Raw genomic sequence first — 27,508 nt, forward strand, 5'->3', positions numbered from 1 at the left:
ATTGGGATTCTATCACGCAAAAGGACCCCCACATCATAAGTACATTAACAGACTAGATGGGACATAAATACATCATTGAACTTCCTTTGCCCTAACAAATTTAAAAAAACTAAGGGTTATAAACGTTGTCATAAAAGAGCTGCATATAATTCTTATTCGAGGACGTGTCTGCCAGTTACCTTCCCTGTTACCCCCCCCCCCCTCCCGTCCACCTCCCTTCTCTCTTCTGTTGTGTTTGTTATTTCCTTTTCCTTTTTTTTATATTGCTCTATGGTTTAGCTGGAGAATATCTCAGGCTTGGAGATGTGAAGTGTTGGTCTATTGTAGTAGCCGCACATCAACTATAATATAATGGCAGGACGAAGACCAAACTCTGCATAAAACGAACATGGACAATAAAGGACTATGCTAAGGTCTACAGCTACAAAAAGCTATAATACCCAGAAACCTACAAGCTAGAAATACGAAACTAATAGTTATTGAAGTGTACCGTAGCCTATACAAGTAGACCTCCATGAAATTGTTTGCTCAGATTACAGTCTTGTGATTTCTTCTGTTGAATTGTTTGTTTGATGTTAAAATTAATAAAAAACTATTCTTTAAAAAAAAAAAAAAAAAAAAAAAAAAATGATTAGCATATTGCAGTAAGCGAACAATGCTAGATGTGTCAGAATCCAATTCTTGTTGCGCTAAATTTTCCAACCAAAAAGTTGATGCAGCTGCAACATCAGCCAAAGAAATAGCAGGCCTGAGAAGATGACCTGAATATAAATAGGCTTTCCTTAGATAAGATTCAAGCTTCCTATCTAAAGGATCCTTAAAGGAAGTACTATCTTCCATAGGAATAGTGGTACGTTTAGCAAGAGTAGAAATAGCCCCATCAACTTTGGGGACTTTTTCCCAAATTGCTGGTAAAGGATACAATTTTTAAACCTTGAAAGAAGTACCTGGCTTATTCCATTACTTAGAAATCATATCAGAAATAGCTTCAGGAATAGGAAAGTAACCACAGGAGGTCTAAAAACAGCATTTAAACGTTTACTAGTCTTAACGTCAAGAGGACTGGCTTCCTCAACATCCAAAGTAATTAACACTTCTTTTAATAAAGAACGAATATACTCTATTTTAAATAAATAAGTAGATTTGTCAATGTCAATATCTGACACACTTGCATCACCGGACGTGCTTTTGCGCCAAAAAAATTCTCACGGCAAAAATGACGCAATAAAATCAAACATTTGGCGCACCCGCGGGCCTAGTACTGCCCGCAAATTGCAAGAAAAATGTAGTCAATCAGAAAAAAGACTAAACACCAGGTAAGAAAAAATATTTCTTAATATGTTTATTTTCCCCGAATATGAAACTGACAGTCTGCACAAGGAAATACATGAACCTGACTCATGGCAAATATAAGTACAATACATATATTTAGAACTTTATATAAATGCATAAAGTGCCAAACCATAGCTGAGGTGTCTTAAGTAATAAAAAACATACTTACCGAAAGACGCCCATCCACATATAGCAGATAGCCAAACCAGTACTGAAACAGTTATCAGTAGAGGTAATGGTATATGAGAGTATATCGTCGATCTGAAAAAGGGAGGTAGGAGATGAATCTCTACGACCGATAATAGAGAACCTATGAAATAGACCCCCCGTTAGGAAAATCATTGCATTCAATAGGTGATACTCCCTTCACATCCCTCTGACATTCACTGTACTCTGAGAGGAATCGGGCTTCAAAATGCTGAGAAGCGCATGTCAACGTAGAAATCTTAGCACAAACTTACTTCACCACCTCCATAGGAGGCAAAGTTTGTAAAACTTAATTGTGGGTGTGGTGAGGGGTGTATTTATAGGCATTTTGAGGTTTGGGAAACTTTGCCCCTCCTGGTAGGATTGTATATCCCATACGTCACCAGCTCATGGACTCTTGCCAATTACATGAAAGAAATATATATATTATATACATACACATATATATATATACATATATATATATATATATATATATATACACACACACATATATATATATATATACTGTATATATATATATATATATATATATATATATATATATATATATATATATATATATATATATATATATATATTTTTTTAAGCTGTAGCATAAAACTCATAACTAAAGTGCTAAAAAGTACACTAACACCCATAAACTACCTATTAACCCCTAAACCGAGCCCCTTCCGCATCACAAACACTAAAATAAAATTATTAACCCCTAATCTGCCGCTCCGGACATCACCTCCACTATAATAAACATATTAACCCCTAAACAACCGCACTCCCACATTGCAAACACTAGTTAAATATTATTAACCCCTAATCTGCTGTCCCCAAACATCGTCGCCACCTACCTACATTTATTAGCCCCTAATCTGCCGCCCCGAACGTCACCGCCACTATACTAAATTTATTAACCCCTAAACCTAAGTCTAACACCCCCTAACTTTAATATAATTAAATACATCTAAATAAAACCTACTATCATTACCTAAATTATTCCTATTTAAAACTAAATACTTACCTGTAAAATAGTTACATTGTAGCTAGCTTAGGGTTTATTTTTATTTTACAGGCAAGTTTGTATTTATTTTAACTAGGTAGAATAGTTACTAAATAGTTAACTATTTACTAACTACCTAGTTAAAATAAATACAAATTTACCTGTAAAATAAAACCTAACCTGTCTTACACTAACACCTAACATTACAATTAAATAAATTAAATTAATTAAATACAATTACAAAAAAAACACTAAATTACACAAAATAAAAAAATAAATTATCAGATCTTTAAACTAATTACACCTAATCTAATAGCACTATCAAAATAAAAAAAGCCCCCCCAAAATAACCCCCCCTAGCCTAAACTAAACTACCAATAGCCCTTAAAAGGACCTTTTGCAGGGCATTGCCCCAAAGAAATCAGCTCTTTTACCTGTAAAAAAAAAATACAAACAACCCCCCAACAGTAAAACCCACCACCCACACAACCAACCCTCCAAATAAAATCCTAACTAAAAAAACCTAAGCTCCCTATTGCCCTGAAAAGGGCATTTGGATGGGCATTGCCCTTAAAAGGGCATTTATCTCTTTTTCAGCCCAAAAGCCCTAATCTAAAAATAAAACCCACCCAAAAAACCTTTTAAAAAAAACTAATACTAACCCCAAAGATCCACTTACAGTTTTGAAGACCGGACATCCATCCTCAATGAAGCCGGGAGAAGTCTTCATCCAAACTGGCAGAAGTGGTCCTCCAGACGGGCAGAAGTCTTCATCCAGGCGGCATCTTCTATCTTCATCCATCCGGCGCGGAGCGGCTCCATCTTCAAGACATCCGGCGCGGAGCATCCTCTTCTTCCGATGAATGAAGGTTCCTTTAAATGACGTCATCCAAGATGGCGTCCCTTGAATTCCGATTGGCTGGTAGAATTCTATCAGCCAATCGGAATTAAAGGTGAAAAAATCTTCAGCCAATTACAATCAGCCAATAGGAGTTTTTCACCTTTAATTCCTATTGGCTGATAGAATTCTACCAGCCAATCGGAATTCAAGGGACGCAATCTTGGATGACGTCATTTAAAGGAACCATCATTCGTCGTTAGTCGTCGGAAGAGGAGGATGCTCCGCGCCGGATGTATTGAAGATGGAGCCGCTCCGCACCGGATGGATGAAGATTTCTGCCCGTCTGGAGGACCACTTCTGCCGGCTTGGATGAAGACTTCTCCCGGCTTCGTTGAGGACTTCTTGCCGCTTGGATGGTAGACTTCTCCCGGCTTCGTTGAGGATTGATGTCCGGTCTTCAAAACTGTAAGTGGATCTTCCGGGGTTAGTGTTAGGTTTTTTTAAGGTTTTTTTGGGTGGGTTTTATTTTTAGATTAGGGCTTTTGGGCTGAAAAAGAGCTAAATGCCCTTTTAAGGGCAATGCCCATCCAAATGCCCTTTTCAGGGCAATGGGGAGCTTAGGTTTTTTTAGTTAGGATTTTATTTGGGGGTTGTTTGTATTTATTTATTTTTACAGGTAAAAGGGCTGATTTCTTTGGGGCAATGCCCTGCAAAAGGACCTTTTAAGGGCTATTGGTAGTTTAGTTTAGGCTAGGGTTTTTTTTATTTCGGGGCTTTTTTTATTTTGATATGGCTATTAGATTAGGTGTAATTAGTTTAAATATCTGATCATTTCTTTTTTTTATTTTGTGTAATTTAGGTAATTGTATTTAATTAATTTAATTTATTTAATTGTAGTGTAATGTTAGGTGTTAGTGTAAAACAGGTTAGGTTTTATTTTACAGGTAAATTTGTATTTATTTTAACTAGGTAGTTATTAAATAGTTAATAACTATTTAGTAACTATTCTACCTAGTTAAAATAAATACAAACTTGCCTGTAAAATAAAAATAAACCCTAAGCTAGCTACAATGTAACTATTAGTTATATTGTAGCTATTTTAGGCTTTATTTTACAGGTATTTCATTTTAAATAGGAATAATTTAGGTAATGATAGTAGGTTTTATTTAGATTTATTTTAATTATATTAAAGTTAGAGGGTGTTAGGGTTAGACTTAGGTTTAGGGGTTAATAAATTTAGTATAGTGGCGGCAATGTTAGGGGCTGCAGATTAGGGGTTAATAATATTTAACTAGTGTTTGCAAGGCGGGAGTGCAGCGGTTTAGGGGTTAATATGTTTATTATAGTGGCAGCGATGTCCGGAGCGGCAGATTAGGGGTTAATAAGTATAATGTAGGTGTCGGCGATGTCGGGAGCGGCAGATTAGGGGTAAATAAGTGTAAGATTAGGGGTATTTAGACTCGGGGTTCATGTTAGGGTGTTAGGTGTAAACATAAAATTTGTTTCCCCATAGGAATCAATGGGGCTGCGTTACTGAGCTTTACGCTGCTTTTTTGCAGGCGTTAGACTTTTTTTCAGCCGGCTCTCCCCATTGATGTCTATGGGGAAATCGTGTACGAGCACGTAAAACCAGTTCACCGCGGCTTTCAGAAGCGCTGGTATTGGAGTGCTGTATGGAGCTCAATTTTGCTCTATGCTCACTTCTTGTGAAAACCTGTAATACCAGCGCTGTAGGTAAGTGAGCGGTGACAATAACGTACTAGTTATTACCGCACCCCTCGTATCACAAAACTTGTAATCTAGCCGAATGTTATTATGAGTGAAACTGTACTTTTCAATATAATTTTGATGTGCTTTTTTAGCCAAGCGTAACAGCTAACCAGAGCTCTGAAGTTGAGCTAACCCTATGTGCATTAAATTCAATGGCACTCAATCGAACGTGTTTACTTTCAACCTGTAACATGTACTACTTCTGCCGTGCGCAAAGAGCCACGATAAACAGCACACCTATGTGTTTAACCCCACAAAGCTGTTAATCAGAACAGTCCAGCTTGAGAGTCATAAGAATTGCAGCTCCTGAACAGAAACATTGCCAGTCAACCAATCAGGAGCGGCAGTCACTTGCCCACACCAATCGCCAGCTGTTTTGTTTTCTAGAACTGCAATGCTCCCAAGCAAATTGTTATTATGTGTGGGAGTTAAGCATATAGTTAGTAATGCCAAACATGCATGTTCTAACAATTTTTGCTATAAAATGAGCACAACTACAAAAGTTGGGTTCCGTGTTCAGAAAGGTCTGCAGCGTCACTTAGTGAGAAATGCACATGCGTGAATCACTGTGCACGAGCATAACTCGTTCTACACAATACATAGCCCCTGTCCACATACACAACCCCATGGGCATAGTGATTTCACATGTAGGAGCGATCAGGAGGCCATTTGACAAAATGTATGCTTATCTGATAAATGTATTTATTTCCGGATATGGTGAGTCCACTGCGTCCTCAATTACTGTTGGGAATATCCCTCCTGGCCAGCAGGAGGATGCAAAGAGCACCTACAGCAAAGCTGTTGAGTATCACCCCCCTTCCCACAAACCCCAGTCATTCGACCAAAGGGAAATGGAGAAAAGGAGTAACACAAGGTGTAGAGGTGCCTGAGGTTCAGTAAAAACAAAACAAAAAAACTGTCTTAAAATAAAGGGCGGGACCTTGGACTCACCATATTCGGAAAGTAAGAAATTTATCAGGTAAGCATACATTTAGTTTTCTTTCCTAAGATATGGTGAGTCCACAGCGTCCTCAATTACTGTTGGGAACCAATACCCAAGCTAGAGGACTAGGGAGGGTCAAGACAGGTAGACCTAAGCAGAAGGCACCACTGCTTGAAGAACCTTTCTCCAAAAAGAAGCCTCAGCCGAGGCAAAAGTATCAAATTTATAAAATTTGGAAAAAGTATGCAGAGAGGACCAAGTTGCAGCCTTGCAAATCTGTTCCACAGAAGCTTCATTTTTGAAAGCCCAAGAAGAGGAGACAGCCCTAGTGAAATAAGTTGTGATTCTCTCAGGAAGCTGCTGTCCAGCAGTTTCATAAGCCAAACAAATTATACTTCTCAACCAGACAGAAAGAGAAGTAGCAGTAGCTTTCTGACCTTTACGCTTCCCAGAGAAACAAACAAGGAAGGAAGACTGGCGAAAATCCTTAGTTGCCTGCAAATAGAATTTAAGAGCATGCACAACAACCAAGATTGTGCAACTAACGTTCCTTATAAGAAGAAGGATTAGGACAGAGAGAAGTAACAACAATTTCCTGATTAATATTTCTATCCGAAACAACCTTAGGAAAGAAACCAAACTTAGTATGAAGAACTGTCTTATCGGCATGAAAAATGAGAATCACACTGCAAAACTAAGATTTCCGAGACTCTCCGAGCAGATGAGATAGCAGTAAGAAACAAAACCTTCCAAGATAACAACTTAATATCTATGGAATGCAGGGGCTCAAACGGAGCCTGCTGCAAAACTTTAAGAACAAGGTTAAGGCTCTGAGTAGGAGCAACAAACTTAAACACAGGCCTGATTCTGACCAAGGCCTGACAAAAAGATTGCACATCTGGCACGTCCGCCAGACGCTTATGCAGCAAAATAGATAGAGCAGAAATCTGACCCTTTAGAGTACTGGCAGACAAACTGTTCTCCAGACCTTCCTGCAGAAAGGACAAAATCCTAGGAATCTTGACCCTACTCCAAGAGTAGCCCTTGGATTCACACCAATAAAGATATTTATGTTATATCTTATGGTGAATATTTCTAGTAACAGGCTTGCAAGCCTGAATCATGGTCTCAACGACCGACTCAGAAAGTCCACGCTTAGACAGAACTAAGCGTTCAATCTCCAAGCAGTCAGCTTCAGAGAAACGAGATTTGGGTGAAAGAAGGGACCCTGAAGTAGTAGGTCCTTCCTCAGAGGAAGTCTCCAAGGAGGGAGAGACGACATCTCCACTAAGTCTGCATACCAGATCCTGCGAGGCCATGCAGGAGCTATTAGAATCACTGACGCTTGCTCCTGCTTGATACGAGCAATGACTCGTGGAAGGAGAGCAAACAGAGGAAACGGGTATGCCAACCTGAAGTTCCAAGGAACCGCCAGAGCATCCATCAGGAAGGCCTGAGGTTCCCTTGACCTTGAACCGTACTTTGGAAGCTTGGCGTTCTGTTGAGACGCCATCAGATCCAACTCCGGTACCCCCCATTTGATGGTTAACCTGGAGAACACCTCTGGATGGCGTTCCCACTCCCCGGGATGAAAAGTCTGTCTGTTCAGGAAATCCGCTTCCCAGTTGTCCACTCCTGGAATGTGGATGGCAGATAGACAGCAATTGTGAGATTCCCTGTGAATGGGAACATGAAGGTACGCTTCCTTCAGGTCTATGGCCGTCATGCACTAAAGGAAGAATGGATCGGTCTCCATCTTGAAGGACGGTACTCTGAAAAACTTGTTTAGACACTTTAGGTCTAGAATCGGTGGGAAAGTTCCCACTTTTTTTTGGGAACCACAGATTGGAATAGAACCCTAGACCCTGGTCCTGTAATGGAACTATCACTCCCAGGTAGGAAACATCCTGTACACATTTCAAGAACGCCTCTCTTTTTATCTGGTCTGCAGATAATCTTGACAGGTAAAACCTGCCCCTGTGAGGAAAGGTCTTGAATTCTAATTTGTAACCCTGGGATACTATGTCCACAGCCCAAGGATCAGGAACATCTGATCTGAGAAAGTCTGCCCCCAACTTGATCCTGGATTGGGAGCAAACCCTTCATGCTGATTTGGATTCAGCCGAGGGTTTCTTAGATTGCTATCCCCTTGTTCCAAGACTGACTGGGTTACCAAGAAGGTTTGGACTGTTCCTGCTTGGAAGAGGAGGGGGAAAACTTACCTCTGAAGTTACGAAAGGAAGGAAAATTACTCTGACGTCTTTTCGGCCTATTCTTATCTTGTGGCAGAAAAGACCCTTTACCACCCGCGATATCGGAAATCATTTCTGCCAAACCAGGTCCAAACAAAGTCTTACCCTTGTAAGGAATCGCCAAAAGCTTGGACTTAGATAAAACATCCGCTGACCAAGATTTCAGCCATAATGCTCTACGCGCCAATACAGCGAAACCAGATATTTTGGCTCCCAACTTAATGACCTGCAATAAAGCGTCAGTAATAAAGGAATTGGCTAACTTAAGGGTCTTAATCCTATCTTGGATCTCCTCCAAGGGAGTCTCTGCCTGAAGAGACTCAGACAATGCGTTGAACCAATAAGCTTCCGCACTTGTCACAGTAGCAATACACACTGCAGGTTGCCATTGGAGACCTTGATGAACATACATCTTTTTCAAGTAAGCCTCCAGCTTCTTGTCCATTGGATCCTTGAAAGAGCAGCTATCCTCAATAGGAATAGTAGTTCTCTTAGCCATAGTAGAAATCGCCCCTTCCACCTTGGGCACCATCTGCCACGACTCCTTAATGGAGTCAGCCACCGGAAACATCTTTTTAAAAACTAGAGACAGGGAAAAAGGGATCCCAGGTCTGTCCTATTCCCGTCCAATAATCTCCGTAGCACAGTCTGGCACAGAAAACACCTCCACAGAGGAGGGAACATCAAAGTATTTATTTAATTTACTAGATTTCTTAGGGTTGACGTCGACCTGGATATCCGAGTCGTCCAGGGTAGCCAAAACCTCCTTTAACAAAACACGAAGGTGTTCAAGCTTAAATCTAAAAGGATACAACTTCAGTATCAGAAGAAGGAATTATACTATCCGAATCTGAGATTTCACCCTCAGAGGCTACCAACGTATCTTCCTCTTCAGACTTATGAGAAAGAGCAACCTGGTTAGTCGGGACTGGATCAGAAACCTTAGTATCTGAATCTCTAAATTTCCTCTTGTGTCTTCCCTGTAGCATGGGAATGGGAGCTAATGCCACAGATACCGCAGAGGATACCTGGCCAGCAATTTCTGCTTGCAAATAGACTCCTCCAGGAGATTGAGAAGAACTGCAGGGCACTGCATGTGACTCCGTTAAAGCTTGGGACGTTTGAGGAGAAAGCTGCGGCATTGCCTGAACAGCATCAACCTGAGAGAATGGTGGTTTAGAATCAAAAAGTCTATACATTAGAGTCCTCTCAATACATGAACAAAAGGGGCAAAGGAGGTTCAACTTGGTTACCTAAACAAAGCTTACATTCAACAGAAGGCACAGACTCTTGGTCCATACTGCAATTAAAATTAACAGAACCAGAACCAAAAAAAAATAAAAAAAATGTAAATGTCTTTAAAGGGACAGTCAAGTCCAAAAAAAAAACTTTCATGATTTAGATAGGGCATGTCATTTTAAACAACTTTCAAATTACTTTTATTACCAATTTTGCTTTGTTCTCTTGGTATTCTTAGTTGTAAGCTAAAATTAGGAGGTTCATATGCTAATTTCTTAGACCTTGAAGGCCGCCTCTAATCTAAATGCATTTTGATAGTTTTCCACACTAGAGGGCATTAGTTCATGTGTTTCATATAGATAACATTAAGCTCATGCTCTTGAATTTACCATGGAGACAGCTCTGATTGGCTAAAATGCAAGTCTGTCAAAAGAACTGAAATAAGGGGGCAGTCTGCTGAGGCTTAGATACAAGGTAATTACAGGGGTAAAACGTGTATAATTATAACTGTGTTGGTTATGCAAAACTGGGGAATTGGTAATTAAGGGATTATGTATCTTTTAAAACAACAAATATTCTGGTATTGACTGTCCCTTTAAGGATATTAGCTTCCAAAAGTAAGTGGAGTCCCTCAACAGGGATATGTCAGAGATTCTGAAAAACAATATAAGTTTTAATTGCAAAATTTAATTTTAATGCTCAGAATTTAAATTCCAAAAACCTCCTTTTTAATGAGAATTAAAACGCCTACCTTCCCCCTCTGCACCACGGAACAGAATTGCGACTCTGTTTTCTGTATTGCAGCAGCTCCGGACTCCGATCGATGCAGAGAAGATTATGTCACATAACCTGCTATAAGCTGCGCCACCAAAGAGAAACTGCACACTTTTAGCAGCAACTACCGCCACAGAAAAGGATCTACCTCCCCTGTTCTATGTCAGGGACAGTTCCGGTGGCCATAAGAGCAAAATTAGCGTACCATGCACATTTACCCCTTGTAGTTACACAAAGCACCCATCCGTTAAACCGGATTCACAGTGAATACATTTTAAATTACTGAGCCACCAATGATTCAACACACTTATGCTGAATACTTTTCAGTAGAGTCACAACCCACAGTGCCTGCTCCCTGCCATTATGAGTCCTGAACTTAGGAATGTAGCCCCAGTTTAAGTGCAGCTTAAATCTGCTTTAGTGCCAGAGTTCTTTCCCAGAAGACAAAAATGGCACTTACCTGCGCCTCTAGCTGTCCGGCAGGAGGACAGCTCACCCGGCATGAGAGGAAGCCACTCCCCACAGAGACCTGTGAAAACAAGAAAGGACAGAGTAAACCTACTCTGGCTTTCTATACAAGGTCAGCAATCTGTTAGGAAAACAGCTTGAAAGCCACTACTGCCCTACTGAAGAGACTAACCTGCAGTACAGCTAGGCCTAATCTGGAGAGGAAAGATCAGAGCAAACCTAGTCTGGCTTTCAAAATAATAAAATCTTGATTGAAGAGAAATCTTCTTCAGACACCAAAACTTTACCTCCTCCTTGCACCAAAGGCAAAGAGAATGACTAGGGGTTGTGGGAAGGAATACTTAACAGCTTAGCTGTGGTGCTCTTTGCCTCCTCCTACTGGCCAGGAGTGATATTCCCAACAGTAATTGAGGACGCCATGGATTCAACATATCTTAGGAAAGAAATCTTTTTACTTAAAATGGGAATAAAAATGTTCCTGGGGATAATATTATACTGTGTGATCACTGGGCGAGCATTACAATAATGTAAATACAGTTGCAGTGTAGACTGTCTCATTAACAACATGCACAGTTTTATTTACAGCAAGCTCTAGGAGCATTACCAGAGATTGCACTACTGACCCCTTGTTGTTCCAGTAATAGGTTAAAACAAGTGACAGTCGGCATACAAAGCAGATGACCAGCTGGGCACCCTTCTTATAGTAATTTCTTACATTAATCATTTTCAGACAGACATACGCTTCTTTGTAAAGCACTATAAACCAAGTGACAGTGGACACACAAAGATAATGGGCAGATAAAGAGACAGTAAACACTGTGTAATTACAAGACATTTATGTTTTATAGAACAGGGGTCTCAAGCTCAATGTATATGGGGGCCACTGGCCAAGTTTTCTTCTCCCATGGGGGCCGCTTGAACTGAGTAAGTGCTCTAGAACTGGATAAACTAAGAACTGGAATTTACATGTACCCAAGTAGTAGTGTATGGTGTGAGTTGTAGCCACAATAGACATACTACACAGTTGGTAATATTTATCTGTGAGTGCCAAGTGAAGTGATCATTCTGGAACTGTATAACATAAAAAGTGACGTGTATCCAAGCAGTGTATGGTGAGAGTCAGCTAGTCAGGGTCAAAAAGTAAGTACATTGTTTTTCAGTTGTTATCTGGTAAAGCCAATAAGGGACTGATATGTAGCAGGGTTGGCACTGATAATTCACCTGGGTGCATTTACAAGTTCTGGGAATTTGAAATTGTTCATTTTCCCCACAGAGTTAAATTACATGAAAAGGGGACAAAATAAATTATGAAAATATATTGCAAAGCTGTTTTATTACGCATAGCTAAACATTTTATATAAAAATCTCAAGGTGTTTACCGTCCCTTTAAAAGAACATTAAACTGTTAATAAATGCTAGACAGAATGATGTATTCAAATCAATGATTGTGTTGAGAAGAATATACAGTTTTTTTAAAAAATGTTATTGAAAACTTTACACTTATTTTTTCAATATTTTGTCTCCATAAAGCAATAGATGCAGCCATGTTATGAGCTAGATCTCCTAATCTGCTGAGGGCAATTACAGACAGTTATAAATGGGTCACTGAAGTGTTCAACCAATGACAGTGTGAATATAGTTGTGTAAGTCTAGAGTCTGTACTACGTTTAACATGAATTTAAAAGCCCCAAATTAAATGAAAGGAAATGGGGACAAAATAAATTATGCAAAGCTCTTTTACCATACGGAATGAAATATTTTATATTACAATCTCAAAGTGTTTAATGTCGCTTTAAATAAGGCAGATAATGTATACAATAATGATGATTGAGAAGATGAAACCTTTAGAATCCAGGCAGTAGTACTATATATCTTGTCCCTGGGCCTGTGAGAATGAGCATAAGGCAAATAGGAAACCATACCTGCCAACCATGTCCCAGTTCCTGTACACAGGAATATTTGGAATGTCCTTATTGTTATATGGTCCAAAATGACAGTTGGGAGAACCAAACCATTCATCAAACCCCTTCTTGAGAGGGTGGAATTGTGGTCTGTGCCCTAAGTGCCTGTAAACAAAAGAAGCATCATCAATGGGGGCAGCAGACAAGAAATTAAACATCTCTCTTCTATTCACAGCAGCCAAAGCTTTCAGAATAATATCAACAACCACTATAGAAATCCATAAAATAATACATCTGCAAGCAGTAATAGGCTATTCCATGTATATCCCACCCTTTCTGCCATAGTACTTGCTAAATAACCATTTGTATAGTATTTATCCTTTAATACATTTGAGTTCTCACATTGCATCTTTCATGCTGAAGAATTCTAAACAACTTACAGCATTTGGAACATGCACATACTCAATATCTGCTCAGTCAATATAGGAACAATAACTGCCCGTCTAGTACATAACATTAACTTGCCACTCAGATAAGACTGCACATAGTGAAAAAATAGAATAGCTTATCACATGCCGATCTAACTAGACGCTTCAGATGTACAGAAAAGGAAATTTATGCTTACCTGATAAATTGATTTCTTCTACGATACAACAAGTCCACGGATTCATCCTTACTTGTGGGATATTATCCTCCTGCTAACAGGAAGTGGCAAAGAGCACCACAGCAGAGCTGTATATATAGCTCCTCCCTTCTCTCCACCCCCAGTCATTTGACCAAAGGTATAGGAAGAGAAAAGAAAAGCTAAAAGGTGCAGAGGTGACGGAAGTTTTGAAAACAAAAATATAATCTGTCTAAAATGACACGGAGGGCCGTGGACTCGCCGTATCGTAGAAGAAATCAATTTATCAGGTAAGCATAAATTTCCTTTTCTTCTACTAGATATGACGAGTCCACGGATTCATCCTTACTTGTGGGATACAATACCAAAGCAACAGGACACGGATGAACGGGAGGGACAAGACAGATACCTAAACGGAAGGCACCACTGCTTGAAGAACTTTTCTCCCAAAAATAGCCTCCAAAGAAGCAAAAGTATCAAAGTTGTAAAATTTGGAAAAAGTATGAAGGGAGGACCAAGTCGCAGCCTTACAAATCTGTTCAACAAAAGCATGGTTTTTAAAAGCCCATGTGGAAGCCACCGCTCTAGTTGAATGAGCCGTAATTTTTTCAGGAGGCTGCTGTCCAGCAGTCTCGTATGCCAGGCGGATGATGCTTTTCAGCCAAAAAGAAAGAGGTAGCCATAGCTTTTTGACCCCTACGCTTTCCAGAATAAACAATGAATAGAGAAGATGTTTGACGGAAATCCTTGGTCGCTTGTAAGTAAAACTTCAAGGCACGAACCACGTCCAAGTTATGTAACAGACGATCCTTATTAGACAAAGGATTAGGACACAAGGAAGGAACAACAATTTCCTGATTAATATTCTTATTTGAAACAACCTTACAAAGGAATCCAGGTTTAGTACGCAAAACCACCTTATCAGAATGGAATATAAGATAAGGCGAATCACATTGTAACGCAGAAAGCTCAGAAACCCTTCGAGCAGAAGAGATAGCAACTAAGAACAAAACTTTCCAAGATAAAAGCTTAATATCCATGGAATGCATGGGTTCAAACGGAACCCCTTGAAGAACATTGAGAACTAAATTCAAACTCCATGGCGGAGCAATAGGTTTAAACACAGGCTTGATTCTGATTAAAGCCTGACAAAAAGACTGAACGTCTGGGACATCCGCCAGACGCTTGTGTAGTAAAATTGACAAAGCAGAAATGTGTCCCTTTAAGGAACTAGCTGATAATCCCTACTCCAATCCTTCTTGGAGAAAGGACAAAATCCTAAGAATCTTAACCCTACTCCATGAGTATCTCTTGGATTCGCACCAATAAAGATATTTACGCCATATCTTATGGTAAATTTTTCTAGTGACAGGCTTTCGAGCCTGAATCAAAGTATCAATGACTGACTCAAAGAATCCCCGCTTAGATAAAATCAAGTGTTCAATCTCCAGGCAGTCAGCTGCAGAGAATTTAGATTTGGATGTTGGAACGGACCTTGGATGAGAAAGTCCTGTCTCAATGGCAGTTTCCACGGTGGCAGAGATGACATGTCCACTAGATCTGCATACCAAGTCCTGCGTGGCCACGCAGGCGCTATCAGGATTACTGAAGCTTTCTCCTGTTTGATTCTTGCAATCAGACGAGACAAGAGAGGAAATGGAGGAAACCCATAAGCCAGGTTGAATGACCAAGGTACTGCTAGAGCATCTATCAGTACAGCTTGGGTATCCCTTGACCTGGACCCATAACGAGGAAGTTTGGCATTCTGACGAGATGCCATCAGATCCAATTCCGGTGTGCCCCATTGATGAATCAATGACGCAAACACCTCCGGATGGAGCTCCCACCCCCCCCCGGATGAAAAGTCTGATGAATTAGAAAATCCGCTTCCCATTTCTCTACTCCTGGGATATAGATTGCCGATAGGTGGCAAGAGTGAGTCTCCGCCCATCGGATTATCTTTGAAACCTCTATCATCGCTAGAGAACTCTTTGTTCCCCCTTGATGATTGATATATGTTACAGTCGTGATATTGTCTGACTGGAATCTTATGAATTTGGCCAAAGCCAACTGAGGCCACGCCTGAAGCGCGTTGAATATTGCTCTCAGTTCCAGAATATTGATTGGTAGAAGAGACTCCTCCTGAGTCCAAACACCCTGAGCCTTCAGGGAATTCCAGATTGTACCCCAGCCCAAGAGGCTGGCGTCCGTCGTCACTATAACCCATGCTGGTCTGCGGAAGCACAGACCCTGGGACAGATGATCCTGTGACAACCACCAAAGAAGACAGTCTCTGGTCTCTTGATCCAGATTTCTCTGAGGAGATAAATTCGCATAATCCCCATTCCCCTGTCTGAGCATGCACAGCTGCAGTGGCCTGAGATGAAAGCGTGCAAACGGAACGATGTCCATTGCTGCTACCATTAATCCAATGACCTCCATACACTGAGCCACTGATGGCTGAGGAAGGGACTGAAGCGCTCGACAAGTATTTAAAATCTTTGACTTTCTGACCTCCGTCAGAAATATTTTCATGTCTACCGAGTCTATCAGAGTTCCCAAGAATGGAACTCTTGTTAGTGGAACTAGTGAACTCATTTTTATATTCACTTTCCAACCGTGAGTTCTTAGAAAAGCCAACACGATGTCCGTGTGAGATTTGGTTAGATGATAAATTGACGCCTGAATCAAAATATCGTCCAGATAGGGCGCCACTGCTATGCCCCGCGGCCTTAGAACCGCCAGAAGGGACCCTAGTACCTTTGTGAAGATTCTGGGAGCTGTGGCCAACCCAAAAGGAAGGGCCACAAACTGATAGTGTTTGTCCAGAAAGGCAAATCTGAGAAACTGATGATGATCCTTGTGGATGGGAATGTGAAGCTACGCATCCTTCAAGTCCACAGTGGTCATATATTGACCCTCCTGGATCATTGGCAAAATTGTTTGTATGGTCGCCATCTTGAATGATGGGACTCTGAGAAATTTGTTTAGACATTTTGAGATCTAAAATCGGTCTGAAGGTTCCCTCTTTTTTGGGAACCACGAACAGATTTGAGTAAAACCCCTCTCCCTGTTCTAGTTTTGGAACTGAACAAATTACACCCATGGTATAGAGGTCTTTTACACAGCGTAAGAACGCCTCTCTTTTTGTCTGGTCTACAGACAAACGTGAGAGATGAAATCTCCCTCTTGGGAGAAAATCCTTGAATTCTAGTCGATACCCCTGGGTCACAATTTCTAATTCCTAGGGATCCTGAACATCCCTTGCCCAAGCCTGAGCGAAGAGAGAAAGTCTGCCCCTACTAGATCTGGTCCCGGATCGGGGGCTGCCCCTTCATGCTGTCTTGGTAGCAGCAGCAGGCTTCTTAACTTGTTTACCTTTATTCCAGGTCTGGTTAGGTCTCCAGACTGATTTGGATTGTGCAAAATTCCCCTCCTGCTTTGTGGCGGAGGAGGAAGTAGAGGGTCCACCCTTAAAGTTTGAAAGGAATGAAAATTATTTTGTTTAGCCCTCATCTTAACAGTCTTGTCCTGAGGAAGGGCATGACCTTTACCTCCAGTAATGTCGGAAATTATTTCCTTTAGTTCAGGCCCGAATAGGGTCTTACCTTTAAAAGGAATAGCTAAAAGCTTAGATTTTGATGACACATCAGCAGACCAAGACTTAAGTCATAACGCTCTATGCGCTAAAATGGCAAAACCTGCATTTGTTGCTGCTAATTTAGCTATTTGAAAAGCGGCATCGGTAATAAAAGAATTAGCTAGCTTGAGAGCCTTAATTCTATCCAAAATATCATCTAATGGGGTCTCAACCTTAAGAGACTCCTCTAGAGCCTCGAACCAAAAAGCTGCTGTAGTAGTAACTGGAACAATGCACGCTATCAGTTGTAGAAGAAAACCCTGATGAATAAACAATTTCTTTAGAAGACCCTCTAATTTTTTATCCATAGGATCTTTGAAAGCACAACTGTCCTCAATAGGTATAGTTGTACGCTTAGCCAGAGTAGAAATAGCTCCCTCCACCTTAGGGACCGTTTGCCAGGAATCCCGAATGGTGTCAGATATGGGAAACATTTTCTTAAAAGTAGGAGGGGGAGAGAACGGAATGCCTGGTCTATCCCATTCCTTAGTAACAATATCCAAAATTCTTTTAGGGACTGGAGAAACATCAGTGTAAGTAGGTACCTCTAGATATTTATCCATCTTACACAATTTATCTGGTGGTATTACAATAGGGTCACAATCATCCAGAGTCACTAAAACCTCCCGGAGTAACAGACAGAGGTGTTCAAGCTTAAATTTAAAGGCCGTCACGTCCGAGTCTGTCTGAGGGAACACATTTCCTGAATCTGAAAGCTCTCCCTCAGACAGCAATTCCCCTACCCCCAATTCAGAATGCTGTGAGGGTACATCGGAAATGGCCGATAAAGCATCAGAGGGCTCAGCATTTACCCCAATACCGGACCTACTGCGCTTACCCTGTAAACCTGGCAGTTTAGATAATACCTCTGTAAGGGTAGTAGACATAACTGCAGCCATATCTTGCAGAGTAAAAGAATTAGACGCACTAGAAGTACTTGGCGTTTCTTGAGTTTGCGCTAAAGGTTGTGACACTTGGGGAGAATTGGATGGCATAACCTGATTCTCTTCAGACTGAGAATCATCCTTAGACATACTTGTATCACCTAAAATATGTTCTTTGCAATGTAAGGCCCTTTCAGTACATTAGGGACACAATGTAAGTGGGGGTTCCACAATGGCTTCTAAACACATAGATGATTGACTTTCCTCAATATCAGACATGTTGAACAGGCTAGTTATAACCACAAAAAGTCTTGAAAACACTGTATTTAATGGAAAAAACAACAATTTGAAAAACGGTACTGCGCCTTTAAGTAGTAAAAAAGCGCACAATTTTTCCAAATCTGCTTTAAAATGTTATAACTCTCACAATTTTAGCATATATGTGTCTTATCTTGTAAACTAAGATTGCACCACAAGTAAGGGACAAATTAACCCTCTATGAGAAAAATGTTACCCAAAAACGTTATAAAAAAATAGATTAGCAACCTCCTGCACCTCGCCACAGCTCTGCTGTGGCGCCTACCTGCCCTCAGGGGTCTGAGAAATCTCACTATAACTTCGTTAGGCTATGTCTTCAGTTTGGGCCCACCAGAGTTGAAGTTTGCTGCCTTCATATGAAAATCAACTGCGCATCTGAGGAGCGAAAATTAGGCCCGCCCATCATATGCGATGTCTCTCTGCCTAACAAAACCACTGTAAAGCGGTATAGGAACTAGCCATGTGGGTTTTTTGTATCCCCAAATAAACATATAAGCCATGTGAAACCGTCCAGTACCATTGAACATAAAAAACGTTTCATCATAAAAACGTTATGTTGCCAGTGTCAACCATGCTGCCATTCCTTTGCTGCATTTTAGCCCATACACAATAATATACAGGTTCCAGTAATATCCCTTCATATATGTAGGATTACTGCTTACCCCTTCCCTCATTGGAACTATGTCAGCCTGTTCTGAAATACCACAGTCTCTCCAGAAATAAATGACTGAACATACCTCAATGCTTGTAGCATGAAAAACGTTTCCCACACTGAAGCTTCTCAAGTACTCCTCAGCCATTCTGTGGGAACTCCTCTGGATCTTAGTGACAACTGCTAAGATCATCAACCTCCAGGCAGAAATCTTCTTCCATCTGCTGCCTGAGGAAAAATTGCACTCACCGGTACCATTTAAAAATAAAAAAGTCTTGCTTGAAGAAAATAAAAACTATAATTTTAACACCTCTTTCACTTGACCTCTTCCTATTACTAGTATAGGCAAAGAGAATGACTGGGGGTGGAGAGAAGGGAGGAGCTATATATACAGCTCTGCTGTGGTGCTCTTTGCCACTTCCTGTTAGCAGGAGGATAATATCCCACAAGTAAGGATGAATCCGTGGACTCGTATCTAGTAGAAGAAAAGAAGTTCTACACATAGTAGCAAAGGCCACGTTATCTATGAATATTGTGCTTTATAATGAATTCATATCCCACAGAGTAGAGTAGCAGTTAGCAAAGCAGAAGTCTTGCAAAGCTCTGCTTATGTGTTACGAGTCTGATAATACTATCATTTGTAGTGTATAGATAGAGTCTGAAGGGTTTGGGGCATGAGATGCAATGCTTTACAACTGGTCTATTTAAAAGCAGAGAGAGGGTTCTTAAGTACAGAATTAGACTTGTGCTCCTAATAGCTCTCTAAGGACCTGATGATCAAAACTTGCCGGGATGGAGAGAAATAACACAAAGTATTTAGGGGCTTATTTTGAGCATTACATGGTAGTGTAGGTTTCTCTCCTTCACACCCAGAACTCTGCATCACTAGATCAACAGTTATCAAGCTAAAATTTGCCTTTTGAAAATTATACAAGAGACCTTAAACCAACGACAAGACTTCTTAAAGGGACATGAAACCCAAAAATGTATTTTCATGAGTCAGATAGAGCATACAACTTTAAACAACTATCTAGTTTAATTATATTATGAGGTTTCTTCATTTTGTTTTTATACTTTATTGAAGGAGCAGCAATGTACTACTCGGAGCTAGATGAAACCATCTGTAAGCCAATGATAACAGGTATATATGTGAAGACACCAACCAGCAACTTCCTCCCAGCTCCTGAACCTATCGTGATATGTTTTTCAACAAAGGATACTAAGAAGACAAAGAAAATTAGATAATAGACGTAAATTGGAAAGTTGTTTAAAACTGTATGTTCTATCTGGATCTTGAAGTAAAAATTTTGGGGTTCATATCCCTTTAACTTCTTAGACAAGTTCACCACTGCAAGAGAGCTCTTCCTAACAGAACAGGGTATATTATTGATCTTTTTATAATAGTAAAAATGCCTGCTTAGCTCTTCTCCCTACTATTGCAGAGGAGGTAGAGAAATGTTGTGTTTCACTTCAATATTCCCTTAACTAGAATAAAAGAAGCTTTGAAGTGGCCTAAAGCAGTAGGGACTTGAGTTTATAGTCTGTTGGTTTTTGGTTTATACATAAAAAAAAAGACTAGTGAAACCTTAGCAGTTCTCCCCAGCAGCAGAGAGGTGTTAGATTTAATGCCGATGTCCCTAGTGGCAGGAAGCTGTAGTGATATTCTGCATGTCTCCCCAGAAGCAAAGACACCTAGTAATGCTGTATCATAGTAAAAGAAGGGCATAGTGAAAACAAAAGCTCTAGCCATCTTCTAAGAGCCCCCTAGTAGCCGAGCGGTATAGCCATTGCCATGAAGATGATAGATGTAAAGGGTATAGCTATATTCTATTAATATCAATATTGCCTTATATGGTCTAGTAACCATGCATCTACTTCTCTAGCATTCAAGGGATATAGTCTTGCTTTTTGAAACTACCTGTGTGGTCTATTAATGGTCAGTGCTTCTCTTGAGTAACTGAAAGGTTCTAAGAGTTTCCTGTGAAAGTCTAATGCTGCTTTAAAGGGATACTTAACCCACATGTTTTTTTCATGATTCACATAGAACATGCTGTTTTAAGCAAATGTCTAATTTATTCCTATTATCAATGTTTCTTAGTTCTCTTGCTATCGTTATTTTAAAAAAGCAGGAATGTAAGCTTAGGAGCAGGCCCATTTTTGGTTCAGCACCTGGGTAGCGCTTGCTGATTGATGTCTAAATGTAGCTACCAATCAGCAAGCGCTACCCAGGGTTCTGAACCTAAGCTTGGATTCCTGCTTTTTTTCCCCCAAATAAAGATAACAAAATAACAAACATTGATAAAAGGATTATATTAGAAAGCTGCTTAAAATTACATGCTCTATATGAATAATGAAAGAAAATATTTGGGTTTAGTATCCCTTTAAATAGGCCATAAACACACATACATTGTAATAACTCAGATTTTACTGTTGCAGTAGAGAACTAGAGATTTGCTTCCCAACGTTAAGGATTCTCCTGTGACAGAATGAAACTGGCACTGTATTATTCTTACACCGATTTACCATTTTCCGATGATCTTATTTGCATATCCAGCTTCCTTCAACTGCTCAGGCAAAAGGATTTCAGAGTCAGGAATTCCACCCACTATCACTTGTGGTGTATAAGCTGTGTGGGGGAATTATAATGGCGTTAACTACAACACAATTTCCAAAGACCCAGGTTGGTTTACAATTTAATTTACCTAAATAAACAGCAGGTTGTTTTCTCTGCTTTACCAAATGAATCGGCTCCAGCTATGACAGACACAATCGGACCCAGTCAAGTTTTAAAAGTCTCACACCAGCTTCTATGTGTATCCTTTTGTCAACAGAAAGTACGCACCAATATCCAGCACTACAGAATTTTACGGTGCTATACAAATAAATTAAAAAGTATGGGGATTCTGAAAGGAAAAGTCCATTAATGTCACTATAAATGAATTATAGTATAAATATAGTATTTAAGAAGATGAGATAAGGGTCCTTTTGGCTAATGCAACCGCAACCACTTCTACCTTGTCATACCCTGCCTCCTTTAGGTCTTTGAGAATCAAGGAGAATTTATTAAATGTGTATGGCAGTGGATAACTTCACATATGTCGCAATCGTTTCTTACTGCTACTTGTAGAGAAGAGTTTCTTGGAGATGATCTTGTAATAGCCAGAGAAAGTTTACAGAATCTCAACATCTCATACGAGAAAAAAATAAATATGTTTTGATGCTCTATGTTGCTGAGATAACCTCTCTTCTAATTTGTTTTCATGGGGACTGAGCTGCTATCAGTTATTGCCAGGAGAAACTATTCTTTGCATCTCATAGTTATGCAGAATTTGTGACTTATTGTATGATATTGCAGAGACACCTATTTCATTATATTCACAATAATATTCAGTTGACTGAAACTATGGATTTATTAATCTAAACTTTAAATAATTTTATAGAAGGAAGGTTTACTCTGGATCCTATTTGGGTTATCATCTAACCAAAAGACAACTTACAGCATGAATTACAAAATGTATTGTTATCACGTGTCAGTTTTGTTTGAAATTAAGCCAGCTCTTTTCATTCACAATGATAGCCCAAAATGCCAACATACCGTCATACTAAAGCAACAAGTGAGCCGGCTGCTCTAATAGCCTATGGTTACAATAGAACTCCTGGCAATTATACTGAACACTTTTTGACAGACTGTAACAATTATGTTTTACTGGAAAATTGCATATTACAAAGTCTGGGATATTACAACATGAATGATCTCTGCCTGGCTAAGAAGATTAAAGGGACACTAAAGTCAAAATTAAAAACTTTCATGATTCAGAAAGAGTATGCAATTTTAAGCAACATTCTAATTTACTCCTATTGTCAATATTCTTCTTCTCTTGGTATCTTTATTTGAAAAACAGGATTGTATGTTTAGAAGTCGGCCCATTTTTGGTTCAGATCCTGGGTAGCGCTTGCTTATTGGTGGCTAAATCTAGCCACCAATCAGCCAGGGTGCTGAATAAAAAATGGGCCACCTCCTAAGCTTATATTCCAACTTGATATAGATACCAGCAGAAAGAAGAAAAATTAATAAAAAGAGTAAATTAGAAAACAAAATGTATGCGTACCTGAATTTTTTTTTTCCTGGCATGGAGAGTCCACAAATCCTACTAGTGGGAATTCAACTCCTGGCCCCCAGGAGGCGGCAAAGAACACCCCAGCAAAGCTTTAAGTATCCCATTTCCCATAATCCCAAATCATTCAGCCGAGGGAATATGAAAAGAGAAGAAAAACACCAAGGGTATAGAGGTGCCTGAAGTTTAGAAAAACAAAAAGCCATCTTTAGAAGAAGAGAAGAACCCAGAAGGAAAAAATCCTTCCTCTGCAGAAATCTCCATGGAGAAGAGGACTCCTCATCAGGTCCACACACCAAAAAATATAATATATGGTCCCCAGATACGGGACGTATCAGATATTAAACTGATAAGAACAGATACTACACTTGATCTTAGCCAAAAGGCCAAGAGGCAATCCTTTGCAATCAATCAAGCTGGAACAATATAAACTCTGAAGCCAGCTTCCATAGAGATCCAGGCTATCCTCCGAGAAGAAGGTCAAACGGAAGAAAAACTGAGCGATCCCAAGAATCTCAAGCAAGCGAGTCCCTAGATCAGGACCTGTATAGAAAGTTCGAAGAACAACCAAGACGCCATCCAGTCTCACTCCGGAACATACTTCCAGAGGAAGTACCCCCTCCCCTTTGCTTCCCATATGCACACACCTGGGATGAGAATAGCAGAAATGTGGCAGTTGTGAGCCTCCGCCCAACGAAGGATGCGAGACACTTCCTTCATAAACTAAGGAGCTCCTTGTTCCTCTCTGATAGAAATAAAAGCCACCAGTGAGATCTATCAGAAAGGAAGCGAGCGCCCGAACAGGGTGCTGAACCCTTCCCTGATTAAAAGGCAGATGCTCCTAAAGATATAGGGACATATAAAAAATGCCTTGGGACGAATTATGCGGACAGAGCCACCAAGACAGAGAATTTCTCTCCAGGGAGTCAAGGACTAACTGAGAGAAAGAGGTCCAAAAGGTCTCCATTCCATTGTCTGAGGATGTAGAAGTCTCAGATGGAAACAAGCCAAATAAATAATGTCCATGGAAGCCACCATGAGACCAAATATTACCCAAGACGAAAAAAAAAATTTTTTTTTAAAAAAAAGGTACCAACTCCTATAAAAGGCTAGTTGAACCAGATAAGCAGACACCAAAGGCTTAAAACAGCTTGAGCACACACATTCGAAGTGAGAAAAAACTATAGCTGGAATCAAACTGCAAATCATCCACTTGCTAGGTCGCTAAGATAAGGAAGCTGGCTTGAACAAAATCCTAGGACCCACTTAGAGTTAGGTAACGGAGAGAACCTGTTAAGGTAGGTAAAAAATCCAGATAAAAACAACCCTCCATAAGAGGTAAACTGGATTACATAGAGTAACAAACCCGCATTGATATGGGTTTGAGACAGAAATCATTAGAAAACTGGCTAAAACATGTCCAAAAACTTGGTCCTTTTGGACATAAAAAAAAATATATAGATAGAACCAAACTGACAAGGAGATAAAAACTTTAATATACAGGTCGTATGCAAAAGTTTAGGCACCCCAGACAATTTCCATGATTTTCATTTATAAATAATTGGGTGTTTGGATCAGCAATTTCATTTTGATCTATCAAATAACTGAAGGACACAGTAATATTTCAGTAGTGAAAGGAGGTTTATTGGATTAACAGAAAATGTGCAATATGCATCAAAACGAAATTAGAAAAAACAAAGGGGAATGTGGGAAAAGCGCTAAAAAAGCAAAGAGATTAACGTGCAAAATGAGATGCGGTTATAAGATGTGTAACGTATAAGTCTAATACTTATCACTTGATTAAAATATATATGTGTAATATGTATAATAAAAAGGATGATACCGTGTCTAAAATAAAATTATATATTTATACAAAAAAGAAATACAAGTTATGTGCAAGATGCCGGCATCAGATTGTTAATATACAATATAAGTAGCAATATATAACAATACCAGAAACATTGTATACAGTGCTAACAACGTAACTGATAATATAAAAATGTTGACACTAATATACAGCAAATATAAAAGAGCTAAAAATGGGAATAGTCACTACACTAAAGATGTTTGGTTAGTGTATACCAATGAAAAGTACTCCTATAACGGATGTGACTCAATGAAAGCTCACACTGTTACTGTTGGTCCGTATGGGATAGATTTTACTGGTTCACTTGTATACAGATAGTAAATATACACACAATTTTTATAAGTGGCTCCAGGTCGACCTTTACATTTGAATAAAACGGAGTTCCCTCGATGTTTTCAAATATGTGTGACATATTCAAAAGTAGATACTGGGACCGAGGCGTTTGTTTGCAACCTTGGAAGTTAATTTAGCGGTACCTCTAGGTCCTACTACCATTTCCGGTTTGCAGGTCAGGATACGGGTCACTGATGTGGAAGCTGTAGATCCAGATAGAATCCAATTTCTTGTGAAACAAAGCAATATGTAGCCTGTATGGCAATGGTAGATCATGGGTCAGGAATTAAGCATACAGAGACCCATGATCTACCATTGCCATACAGGCTACATATTATAAGCCCATTAGAGGCCTTGGCGTAGGACAAGGCAAGAAGATACCAACATTTATAGAGATGTCGTCATAGATCTCGGGAAAACTCATCTTCTCAATACCCTCAATGTCTAAAAACATACAGCAGGGCAAACGCATAAAAAAACCTGTACTAGACATTATCTTATAATAAGGGACTAACAAATAGCATGTGGAATTAGCTCAGACCACTTTACATACCCCGTTTGTGTCGCAAGTCACTCATCCCTCCTAAAAATCTAAGAGGATTGCACTGGAAGGGCAACGGGAGTCAAAGTTGCAAATAACCCTTATGCCAGCATAGTTATATTTGCGTGCGGTAAAGGTATCTGGTCTGTCCCGAATAAACATTGTGCCCCTTAGTTACACAGTCCCCACACCCCATAAAGCTTGGGTCTTACTTTGTATATTGACCCTTCATAAGGCAAAAGAAGTGGCATAATATCCCTGACACTGGCTGTAAACCAATTAGCTGCTCAGACGCAACATATCTCAACTTGTAGATATACATGAAATATAGTGACCCTTCATGAAGGTAGCAGGTCCCACTAGGTTCCTGATTATCTCCTTCCTCCATGATTTTTTATTGTCCTAAGAAATATATATAAAAAGGACTTACCCTCCAGAGTCTTCTGCTGTGGAGCAGTCACACGAGCTCCAGGTCTGTTAGCCTCATCCGACCGCTGACAGGGACCTGAAGATACAAGAAAAGCAGAGTAACCAACCCTGGTTTTCTATATAGGGATTAGCATAACTTCTTGGAGGGAAATTAAGTACTACCTCACCAACCTCCAACAGCTAAAAGCCACCATTACTCTTACTAAAGAGGATTACATGGACACAGCATTGCCCCAATCCTTGCTTGAAGGGAAAATATCCATTAAAAGTATTAATTTACTTCAGACACCATCTTCGCACATCCTCCTAGATGTACAAGGCAAAGAATGACTGGGGATTATGGGAAGTGGGAGGGATACTTAAAGCTTTGCTGGGGTGTTCTTAGCCTCCTCCTGGTGGCCAGGAGTTTAATTCCCACTAGTAATTAGAATGAATTTGTGTACTCTCCATGCCATTGGAAAGAAAGTTGCATTCTCTTTCTGAATCAAGAAAGAAAAAATTTGGGTTTAATATTTTATCTGCATATGACAACCAAAGTACTAAGTTATATGTGCTGCTACTGTTTGCTTTCAAGAGTCAGGGTTAATTCGTCATCTAGCTAAATTAAAATCTGTATCAGGGTGGTGCAGATAGTTTTCTAAATCAATCTTTTGTAATGTAAAACATACATATTTTAGAGAAATGCCGCTCAGTTCTGTCCTGCAATGTTGCTAGCCCAGCCCTACCATAATGAATGAATGAATAATATGTAAATGTAGTTTTAAATTGGACTTTCATTATAGTTAACGGGGCCACTATGATGTATTGAAGTTGTCCTAGGTTGCAAAATAGCTCATCTCTGCTTGTGTCTCTTTGTAGATAAATAAAATGTAAATAAAAAAAAATCCAAAATAACTTTAATTATGTCTGTATTATGTTCTGATGTACAGTAAATTCATAAAAGGCAAAAGTAACATTTTCACACAGGGTGGATTTGATTCTAATCAAATAGATTTTAATCACGATTTAAATCACTAGTCATTAAGCCTTGATTTAAATTAGGGTTTTCTACATAAAGGTTTCATTTTTAGAACAATCACATTTTAAATTATTTTATAGTTATATCAGAAAATGACTGATTTAGTTATACCATTAGAAAAACATAGATAATTATGATATAATTGGGAGGTGAACTATTGCCGGTTTATTAGTTTAATCATTCATATTTTATCAACTTTTCAGCTGTACTTTATTGGATAGAGAAAAATAATCATTACCTTAATAACAATTCAATTGTTTATTTAAACCAAAACAATACCATTCTATGTTTCACTTTCATTTTTACTGCTTGCCCCTCACACTAAGGTCCTTGTGCAGATCTATTTCACTTCAATCTTATATTCATTG

At 39.5% G+C, this 27,508-nt stretch overlaps 1 protein-coding gene and 1 pseudogene across 3 annotated transcripts in view; both read right to left on the bottom strand.

Annotated features, from left to right (window-relative positions):
• GALNS (galactosamine (N-acetyl)-6-sulfatase) overlaps positions 1-27,508 on the bottom strand; it is a 100,755-nt gene that overhangs the window by 36,573 nt on the left and 36,674 nt on the right. For 2 of the 3 annotated variants that reach the window (XM_053709287.1, XM_053710020.1), the window contains exons 4-5: positions 21,361-21,463; positions 12,743-12,886 (exon numbers count right to left, since the gene is read on the bottom strand). In XM_053709287.1, the coding sequence (XP_053565262.1) occupies positions 12,743-12,886; positions 21,361-21,463 (247 nt within the window). The remainder of the gene's footprint in view (positions 1-12,742; positions 12,887-21,360; positions 21,464-27,508) is intronic. The other variant, XM_053710822.1, reaches the window with a different exon arrangement.
• On the bottom strand, positions 23,187-23,350 carry LOC128646303 (uncharacterized; annotated as a pseudogene).

The sequence above is a fragment of the Bombina bombina genome, chromosome 1, assembly GCF_027579735.1.
Source record: "Bombina bombina isolate aBomBom1 chromosome 1, aBomBom1.pri, whole genome shotgun sequence".
NCBI lineage: Eukaryota > Metazoa > Chordata > Amphibia > Anura > Bombinatoridae > Bombina > Bombina bombina.